At 36.7% G+C, this 11,440-nt stretch overlaps 1 protein-coding gene across 1 annotated transcript; it reads right to left on the bottom strand.

Annotated features, from left to right (window-relative positions):
- Positions 1-8,831, bottom strand: LOC104399576 (biotin--protein ligase-like; the record flags this gene model as incomplete). Its single annotated transcript, XM_010021820.1, has 5 exons — positions 1-169; positions 642-855; positions 4,483-4,597; positions 7,628-7,788; positions 8,764-8,831. Coding segments are annotated over 5 exons (727 nt in total), but the record flags the coding sequence as incomplete, so codon positions are not given.
- Between the last annotated feature and the right edge of the window lie 2,609 nt (positions 8,832-11,440).

The following is an 11,440-nucleotide window of genomic DNA, read 5'->3' on the forward strand; positions in this document are numbered from 1 at the left end:
TTAATGCTTTGGGACTATGAGGTTTCTCAGCATGTCGAAAGAGTTGCCATCGGGGTGCACAGACTCTACACCCTTGCCTTCTTCATGAACTTGAAGGTATCCATAATCATCTATCCCAACTATCCATGCATTCGGGCCCTCCTCATTGTAGAGATGGACTTTCTTACCACTGCAAATAAAGAGAACCAGACAGTTAGAGATTAATTGGTGGACACTGCACAAACAATTAAAAATAGCTTAGAGGACTAATATCTAGCAGAATGTTTTTATTTCCTACTCCACCGGTTCTTTACAAAGAATGATTTTCAGGAGCATTTTCTGCCTGCTTGATTTCTTTCTGTGGAATTAACAGAGTTGGAGTAAATCTAAAGAGTCTACTTTTTTTTAAATAAAAGACATGAGTACAGCAGTTCACCACTAGCTTAACAAATCACTCTCAATTCCCTTTGTTTTGAGATGATACGAGTAAAATACCTAGAATCATTTTTTAACTCATGCTAGACATCCTATGGGGGAGTATATTTTAATTACTAATCATTAGAATTGAAGGCAATCTAGTAAAAAAAGAAGAAAAAGACAAAGTATCAATGAGTTATTTCCAACTTCCTTAGAGGAAAGTTCGAGAAGAACATTAATCTTACCTGTGTACCCAGTACTTGTAATAACTTGGAAGAACTCCGTTGGGCCCTTCGTCCTGAAAAATATCTATAAGCCTCTCTAGCACAGTTACAGTTCTTGCAATAAGACAGTCTGCAGTTAAAGGCTTCAGATTTTTCCCCTCTTCCTTATTAAATTTTGTGATGAGATCATTGATGCATATGGTAGGGTTGCTGTTATTCACATTGAATCCAAAGCCTGAAGAAGACAAACCAAAAGAAGAGGACAGGATCTGTAAACACTAGCACTTTGTTACTGCCAGAAAGTTAGCACTTTATTCAACTACTTGATACAATTATCTCTCAGGATGTTTCCAGTAGCTCTTTTTCTTCAGTCTTTTACACCTTTAAATCTTACTTCTGGGAAGTCCAGATTTTACTTTGCCTTTGCCCTTAAAATGCCTCCTCAGAATTGTAGAAGCAAATCCACTGCAGTCTTTCAATGACACACCATCCTGCCAATGAGGGTTGGGAAGATGTGGTAATTTGCACATTGGTTACAATAACATTAAAGTGAGAAATTATTTCACTCCCTGGATCCTGACAAGTCATTAGCTAATGGTGAGTAAATCATCTATCATACTTTAAGAGATTAATCTTTAATTCTAAAATTTCTGTTTACTGCAGTCAGCTGGTTGCATTTTCTAAAAGTTAAGCTTTTTTACTCTGCTGATAAGCCTTGTTTGGCTTGCTCTGAAAAGCCCAGAAGATCTAACTTTGCCGTGTAAGACTCCAGTTTGCTTAATCTATCTTATCACAGCATATCCTTTAGAAGCCTTAAGTCTCTCACTGAATTTCTCCAGCTAGAATAATGTTGGTAGAATGCCTTTTTTATTTAAATATGGCTCTTGGGGCCTTTTTTGCAGCCTGCTGAAACAGGCTTCGAGGCATGTAAAGAAATATATTGTATTACCTGTTTATTTTTTTCTCCTAATAATTTGGATTTGTCTTTCCTCAGACATTTGGGATAAAACCCCTCTCTGTCAATCAGGTTTAGGCATGATACATTTCCATTGGCAAGAAGGTCCAGAGGCACAGTTCTGTAAATTTGCTATTAATGAGACTATTCATATATGGAAGTAATTTGTATTAACTGTTAGAAGGATCTCTTCTGTGAAAAGGGTTTTTTGACTTTTAACTATTTGAAGAATGCATGCAAAGAAAGTCACAATGATACCAGTACCATAGATCCTGTGGAACTTAGGTGAAATGTATTATCGTAAAGACACAAAGGAAAATGAACTGGAAGATAAAATGTGCCATGCCAGCAAAAACTAACTCAGCTGTTTATGCTCAGATACAGTACAAGTGAAGAGAGAGTGACCGTGGCCATCAAGCTGTGATTGGTACTGTCACAGTGCATAACGGGGCCTTGGAGTCCATCTGCTGGCTCAGAGCACTCAGTCTTACATATATGAAGACACCACTTAGCAATCCAAAAATTGAAGCAAACATCAGGGACATACTGAGATGATGAGCTCAGCTGAGGCAGAACCTCAGGGGATAAACACCATGGCAAAAATTTAGCCAGTTAATTTGAAAAATACCAGGTGCTGAGGACTCTTACGGCATCTCTGCCCATGTGGGAAGACTGAAAAAGAAACATTCAGCACTGATCGTGCAGTGTGCTGATGTGGCTAACACATCTTCCAGTTCTAGAGCTAGCCCTGCCTTCAGCAGCTGTGCACTGTTTGGATATGCCTTAGCTGCACAGAGGCAGACAGAGCTTTTGCAGGTCAAGGACATTGGCTGTTCCTTGCATTCCACTTGTGTTTGGCTACTGATGTCTGTTCAGAGTCTGGCCCTTACATTAACAAAGTATGTTCTGCAGAACTCTTCTTCCAAAAGGCCTGCAACAAGTAAGTTCTTAAAAAAAAAAAAAAAAAAACCAACCAAAAAACTCCCCACAAAACTCACAACAAAACAAAGTCCCTGATTTTTTAAAAACCATGTTTAAAAGTACAAACATGAACTGTGTCATCTATGAAGCCTTGAACACATGGCACAGGTGAAAAGGCAGGTTTGTCTTTCACCTTATTCTTCACAGCAGTAAAGTTATGTAGATGATCTTTGCTTTTCATCATTACACTCATATACGGGATACTCTTCATGAATGTCATGTCAACAGTGATGTCTAGGTAAGGGATCAGCATGGGTGTAGAAAGGGGATGATGCATGCTTACCTTTCCTGCTGTGAAAGTTTGATCTCATTGCTACTACTAATACAGGAAGTTATGAGTCACCCCTGTTACTGTCAGTGACATACATCACTGAAATGATGTAAAGATCCTTGACTTGAAGTGGCAAATAAGTTTCAATATTAGAAGCTTCCAGGTGGAAGAAAGTTGATGAAAATGTACACCTTTGTATATACTCAGACCTATCACCACTAAGATGACTCCTATGGACATCATAGAAAATGAATACAGAAAGTTTCCTGTATTTGAATGTTTTGGTGTTTAGGGTAAGAAACAGAAGGTAAAACAAGTATGTATTGTGCAAAGAGATATTTGAAAAGATTAACTATTTCTGGAGCCATTTTTGCTCATCTTGTGTTAACCAGAACAGGCTCTGGAAAAACTTACGGAAGCAGTAAATGGTTGACAGGGCACAGAGAAGTTTTTTAAGTGTCACAGTGCAACTTCCATTCTGCACAGGTAGATTATTTACAGAAAGAGGATATAACAATTGAACAGAAAATTTAATGGTTGGACATGTTTCACAGAAGGAGGTGATGACTACTTCAATTGTTTTGATTGTTCACGCCTTGAAATTTATAGCACCTTGACAGAATTGATACCATGGCCATACTCTCTTTGCAAGATACGTTACTTATCTCCTGCGTTACATTCAAATATAAACCAAATATTATCATCTTCTTTAACCTTTATGACTTGCTAGGGAACTTTCATTTAATTTTTTAAACATAGCAGAGAGAATTACTTTTGGAACCAGAACTTAGAGCTCTGCTGGCAGGTTTCTAAGCTTGTCTGACAGATCTCTGCTGCCGCTGGTTGGGGGAAAAAAATTCCTCAACAAATAGCAGGATGATTATCAGACTTAAAATGATAAAAATATCTCAGTACTTATTTGTGCACCTAAATGTCTTCCCTGTTACAGCACAGGGACTTGCTGGAAAATACATGTACAATCTTTCTTAAATTGTCTCTGCTACCTTTTTGGAACCAGCTGTCCAGGTAGACTGTTTGTCTTACAATGAACTAACAGATTGTCGCTCTTTGCTTCCTGACCCAGCCTTCCCAAATACTTTTTGAGGGAACTAAATAAAGTAGTTAATTGATGGAATCATTACTTCAGCTCTGCTTCACTAGCAATATTCCAGTTTCTAGAAAGATATCAACAGGAACAAGTTATGAATAAATTTTTAAAGGCGAAATGAAAGCATTATGCATACATAGCTCTTTTTCTCCTGATTTAAAAGGCATATTCTTTATTTAACTATTTGTCATGTTGAAAAAATAAAAAAGAAAGAAAATTGATAAAAATGGACAAATTTTTCAGCATTCAATATTCTAGTTTTGCAATAGATCAAGGAGGACATTTTCCCTCTTTCCTGAAATGCTCTTTCTTTGAACTCCCCTACATCAGCCCAGATGCTTGCATTTATGTTTTTCTTGTAAAGCATGTGGAATTATTAAGAAGAATGAAAAATATTTACTTTTTGTGCTTCCTTCTGATTTAATATTGTGCTTTATTTCCTTATGGCTGCTGTTATTATATGTTCTTGTCCTTATCATTTGAACTCATAATAACAAATTTCTTCAGAAAAAAACCAGCAAAGAAAAGCTTGAAAATAGACATTTACCAATAACTATATGAAATGTTGTTTCAATAAGTGTAGAGTTTACCAGAACTCCACCAAGCTTAATAAGATCGCTGTAGTAGATATCATTTGGCCATTTTACTCGCAGATCAATATCCTAAAGAAACAAAAAACATACATTAAGAAACACTTTGCCCTTCGATACTGATTATAAGAACACAGGTCATTCATCACTCCAGATTCTATCATTTCTGTACCTCTTCGTCACACTGAATGTGATACTGCCAACTGCTCTTCATAATGAGAACCTATTTAAGTACTTCACAAATGTTACTGAAAAGGTCATAGTAACATGGTTACATGGTTTACTAAGGAGGTTGGCAGCTGTCAGAGAAAAGTATCTATTTCTTAAGAAAAAGAAAAAAGAAAACGGCTTAGAGCAACCAAAAGGGGCTCTAAGGATACTAGAGATTTTTAATCCCAAAATTGTGAGGGTTTTTAGAATTCATTTCCTTCAGCCATGAGTGCCTATTAAAGATTTAGAAGATCTGTTCAAGAAGGATGCAAACTGCAGCAGCCACTGTGGCTCACTGCTGATAAACAACCAGGGTAAGCCTACAAAAACATGAACACGGTATTTGAGAATTCTTGCAGAAACCAGACAAGGAGACAGTGACATCCTGAATTTCAGAAAGGAGAAATTCCAGTTCACAACTATGTAAATACTTCAGTAACGTCCTAAACATATTCACGCTTTCAGCAGCTATGCTCAAGCAACACCCTGGAGCTGGAAACACAAACTGTGCTGTGTGACACCATTCCAGCGCAATAGAGAAGTTTTTGTTGAAACCACAGAACTGAACTGAACTTTGCACCGGCTACTTAAACACAAAAAGAAAGCAAATGTGCTTCCTGCAGTTTGAAAAACTGCATATGACTGTATCCCCAGAGGCAAATTATGGGAGGTGCTCCAGGACTACAAGAGTCGCATTCCCTCCTATTGTAGATTATGAAATCCCTTTACAGGATGTGTGAAAACTGCACCTGGGTCCATGTCTACTTTCCTGACAGATTTAAAAGGCCAGAGGGGAGTCCATTACACATACATTGACAGGAAATACTACCTGATTTTGCTATCAAAGCATTCTAAGAGAGAGTATCACCAATTCATATTCATTATGGAAAATGACTTTGCACTGGGAAAAGATTTATAGAAAACTCTTGAGACATGCAAAGTATGACATAGTTAAACAGTATTATCAGTGTTAAGAGATCTTCCGAAGAGCTATTCATTAGGTCTTACTTAAGAAAAACATACACCTGTAAGAAAACCAGACACTAGAGCTCTGCAAAATGACAGCAAGCAAGTCAACTGGGTATTCTCACAGTGTAAACCACAGAGCAAAGACTTTGCCACAAAATGGAGTTATAAGGTACTGCACAACTACCCACGTGTCAAAGAAACAATAGGTGTTACAAAATATGCTGGAAATAGAGCACTTGCTTATCATTACTTACTAGAGAGAGGTGTTTGCTATTCTCAGAATGGGAAAGCAAAGCACTCTCTTGATATAAGGCTCATTTGCATTTGCAGCACTAACATCTGACGTAAAACTTCCAACTGAGTGGTCAGATTTTTTCCATGAGGAATCAGCACAAAGGCCTCAGTTGCTGCCTGTTTAGCACAGTCAACATTCATGGCAAACCTAAAAATGATGACTGAGACACAGGTGTTTCAGTATTTATTTTTAATAGAAACCCTAAAATGGACTTCAAGCATAGCAAACAACATCAGGGTGCTAAAATATTATTAAGATTCTGACATACAACCACAAAGGTATGGAAATTTCGAGGGAGAATGAAAGCTCTCCTATAGATTAGCCCATTGTTTCCAGCTACTGCCATTTGCATGGCATGGATGGTCATGTGACATAAAGAAAAGCCCTGCATTACCTAAGTCGAAAGGGAAAATTTAAGCATTGAATTCCCAATAAATCTTTGAATTTCCTTGCTTTAATATGTTTGAGTCCAGACCCTTAACACTGGTTATTCAGTAACTTGGTCTTGGTCAAAGCGAGCTATGTTTTGTACATGTGCTATGTACAGCACATGAATTATTGGTACACACTATTTTTATATTCATATTTAGTACTTCAGTCTAAACCTCTAACCTTTTTCTTCTTGAATGGAATAAAACAAAAAATGCCATAGTATACTAGGGTAGGCATAAAGAAGCAAAATGACCTCCATTCATAAATTAACTCCTTCCCCAGTCAGACTCATATTTTATAAAACTAAATCTTGCCCTTCTATTTTTAAATGGTTAAATTATTCACTCCAGCCAAATATTTTATATTGCAAATATCTGCCTGAAGCATTTTGTTTTTATAGTCAAGTTATGAAGCACTGAAGTTAGAAGGTTTTAATAGAAAGGCTGACAGACCCTAAACTACAGCAAAGCTACTGGGTGCCGCTATAATAAAGTTCATGTGTAAATGTGTATAAGTCATTGATTTTCTGTAATATAGGAAACATATGCTTTAGTTAACTACTTCTGTAAAATACCAAAGTTTTATAGTTAGCAAATATTAGGAAATGGTAACATTAAAAAGGAGATATATGAGGTGATGAAGAAGACTGGTTCTTCATTTTAATACTGATGACAGGACACTTGATTCCCTCTTGAGAGCAATACTCCTAAGTTCTTGCTTTAGAAATCAGTTTTTGACCTTAAACAAGGGTTGGAAAAATCCTTTAAAAGGGATAAAGTGACCACTGAAACAACACCACCAAAAAAAAACCCAGAAAAGGATTTGTCAGTTTTATTCATTTTCTCCTTCTCCTTCTTCCCCACCTTCTTAAAAATCAAAACAAACTAATTCAATTGTCAGACAAACAAAATTGACATTATCTTTACTGCTGAAGACTGAGTCTTAAGTTTCATAAGACTGAGTGAAATGAGTGCAGTATACTTAATCAGCTCAGTAAAAGACAGTATTCATCATATGTATACTAGATTTCCTAAAACACATAAATAATCAAGCATGTATGAAGGCTAAGTTTACCACTATATTAGTGCTGAAAAAACTGTATTATGCATTCAGTTATTCTACACATAAGACATAGTTAAAATCTGAATTTAATGAAAATGGAAACAGGAATTTTGAGATAAATTAGAATGACATACCTCGTATTCTGGTATTGATCTAACTGACTCTACTACTGCCAAGGACACCAGGTGTTGAATAAAAGAAATTCTCTGGCCCAGGTTGGAATGTAGAGGAACGGTGATATGTAAAGTGGATAGTGCACAGCCCACAGGACTGAGCCAAACATTTCCACCACGACCTGGGAAGGGAGAAGAAAAAAGTTGACTTCAACTCAAGAAAATAATATTTATTAAAAAGATCACTGTGTTAATGTGGACAACTACAAAAGAGAAAGACTTAATAGTATCCATCCAAGAATCTACTGTAAGTCCTGTAATGGAGTTTCAAAACTAATTTTGAAAGAAAAATGGTTAACATGCAAACCTTCTTTTAAAAAAAAAACAGCAGGTTGTTTAATATGCATGCTGCTACCCAAATTCCTAGAATGTCCCAAATGACCAGCTTCCAGGATTTTCCTGGTATCTCGTAACATACACATTCCAAAAGATCTTGCTTTGTTATCTGCAGAAGTGTTTGAGAAGATGCTCTGTGTGCACCTAGAAATCCACCTACATTGTGAATCAACTTGGCCCAAGCTAGATCTGTACCAAAAGCCAGGTAACCACCTTCATGTAGATCTATGCTCTGAAGAGCTTATTAGGCTGGATGCTGTGTTCTTCTAATAAAATGAATACTGCTTTTAAATCAGTGTAAGCACCCTCCCGGGAAAAGGACAGAACTTGCAAAAGACTCTGAAAGCCCACCTTCAGGCAAATCCTGCAGACTCCAGGAACCTCTATCTCAGAGCAAGTCAAGACCCAGTCTTGTTCCAGTTAAGTCAAAAAGGAGTTCTGATTTGCAAGTCTGACTTGTATTACACTAAATGTAGTAATGGCAGTTTCCATGACTGGGAAGACTTTTTGACAGAAACTAGACCATTAAATCATTTCTGCAAAAGCCACCAAACATCCTGAAAATGTTTACTTTGGTCTCTATTAACTTACGGTTTGAGTTTGAATCCGCAGTTCAAGTGAGAAGAGAAGAGGACACGATTATTCTGTAGATGATATTGTCAAAAATACTCACAATGTATCTTTAAGGCTAGGTGACAGTAAAATGTCCTATTTTATATACTTAATACATATTTATTAGCACTAGAAGGAAACTTACATACCTTTCCCTTGTGTTTGGCGAACAGCAATTGCTATTAAACCCATCTCCTCAGGCAACTCGAACATTAACCTGCCAATTAGGAAAAAAAACCCCATGCTTATCAGCTGAAACACTAAGCTACATTCATGAAAATCTAGGCTTAAATATCAGGTAATATTTTATGTTAACATTGCACTACCATTTATCCATTTTCAGTTAACATTTATTCTTGACCAAAAAGCATTAGAATATTAAAAAAAGATTAACTGAAAAACGATAATGTAAAACATTACTATATCTATTACTCTGGAAAAAGTTATAGCCCTAGGTCATTTAAGGTGCCTTCTGATAACATACGTTTTGTATTTCTTCACATTTTCTTGAAGTGCTTATTTTTTGCATGTCACTATCTTCAGTAAGTGACAACTAGCAATTCTAGACATTTGTTTCTACTTACAGCAAATTTTTGTTCATACTACAGAATATAAGACCAGCAGTTTCTGATTATTTAGAAAACCAATATGGTGGCAATAAAGCAGTTTAAAAGATACACTATCCCCTGAGAACTAATTATGATTTAACTACAGTAAATAAATCTACACCTTCTGAGAACTCTAGAGAACACTGGCTTATTTTAGGCTTGTGTTCTGCTTTTAAAATAGTTTCACTTAAAAGAATACTAACTTTCCTCTGGGGATAAGTAGAAAGTGCACTTTAACACCACCAAATGAGTCAATGCTAGACTTAAAAAAAAAAAGAAGAAAAAACCCTACTGTGAGAACTTCATTCAAGCCACTTTAAAACAGATTTGAACTGTGCTGTGATCCTCCTCCATTTTCAGGAAGAGTTATATAACAGATAAAACATATTCAAGATGTTGCTAGCAAGGTAAACACAGAAAGTGATGTATAGTCTAAAAGTCTGCTTCTAACATGGCACAAATATAACATTGTTCATTCATATAAAAGCAATCTTGTCTTGGAGGTAAGTGCAGTCCAGGTCAGCAAAGAGTTCAAACTTATTTCCTCTGAATTTCAGATATGTATGAAAGGTGTTTCAACATCTGCAATCAAGCAAGTATCCCTGGGCAGCTAAGACCAGCTGCAAGCAGAACTGTCCCCCTGCTGCCCACAGGCACACACCTATATATGCAGATGACAAACTAAGTAACTATCCATCCCTCCGGCTTCGTGGGTTGAAAAGCAGGGCTTTGGTAACTCTTGGGACTGTGTAGGTAGTAAAACGCAAGAAGGATCCCTAAGGTTTCAGAATATCTTTTAAATGGGTGACTTGTTTTCATGATGATCAGAATGGAAGGTTATTGGAGGGCCCAAGCAAATTCTGGACCACAAATGCCTTTGCTAATTAGAAATAATTGAACCCAAACTGGCAGAAGCTGTCACAGGTTCCACAATGTTTTTCCACACTACTCCTCAGTTACTGAGATGCTGTCAAAGAGCAATAGCCTGCTGTCTTTGCCAGTCCCCTTCCAGTTCACATGAAATACAGCTCAATAATTCTTTCTTTTGGACTCTACAGATTACACACTGATAGAAGGCTCACCTATCTACCTCCAACCTTTAACATTAAAAATACACCTCTTCCTATGCTGGCACCTGAGGAAAATCCTCCACAGCTCATGAGGCTTCAGCCCTGTCTTCTGGGAACAGTGTGATTTCAGTTACAACACAAGTTCATGGTTTTGTAACAAGAAAATCTAATTTAAATTTGGAAGTACAGTTAGAAAGAGATTACACTGGTTTCTGTTACTTCTCCATTTACAGATTTGTTTTTAAATAGGTAAAAAAAAAAGAGCCATGTGCTGCCATGATGGGAGGAAAATAATCAGAGCAGGAAAAAAAACTTAATTATGAATCCAAAACACAGGCTTCTAGAACAAAGAGATATGATTAACAGAACATATGAATGTAACTATTAGAGGCTTGGCAGCAGGTAAGAACATATTAAATGCAGAGACTTTTAAGGGTCAGGAAGAAATTCTTTAATGGACACAATGTGGGGAAGTTAATACCCAGACTGATACAGCAAGAGACAGATAGATTTATTTTTACTACTTCTTGCGATTGTGCTGGAATTACCATGAAGACTATGATGATAAAAGCCCCCACACAACTGTCCCCCCTCCAACCTCCCAACTTCAGAGCTTTGTAAATTTTGTGTGCTTGTTAGTTTTATTCTAGGAGAAACAACTTGGATTTCCCTTACCAGAAAGAGTAACTGTACGTGCACTTCTTTACATATCGACTTCCCTTCTTTTCTTTCAACTTAATCAGTTGCAGATTTAACAATTTAATTTTTCTGCAGAGTGACTTAATCACAGTGCTCACCACATTTCCCCCACGAAATTTTTTCCTTCAAGAAATTCTCTGTTCTTTTTTTGGCTCTTTAACTAACTTGCTCTACATATTAAGTCACAAGACCACACTGAGATACGAGAGTAGGGGAACATGAAATGTCTGAAGACAAATTTACCCATCAGGAAGAATATCAGATGGCACCTACATGACTGTAGAAGATGATACTAGAATTTTATGTAATTTTTACTTTTCTGCTTTGAGCATTTTTGTGGTATTTTCCAAAACGTGAGCAAGGCACTTTTGGTATTCAAGAATATTCAACCAGTTGAAATACTGAGAGAGCTTCTTGCACTATTTTTTATACAAATGTCCTTCCCTTGC

This window comes from Nestor notabilis, unplaced genomic scaffold, assembly GCF_000696875.1.
Source record: "Nestor notabilis isolate BGI_N333 unplaced genomic scaffold, ASM69687v1 scaffold9199, whole genome shotgun sequence".
NCBI lineage: Eukaryota > Metazoa > Chordata > Aves > Psittaciformes > Psittacidae > Nestor > Nestor notabilis.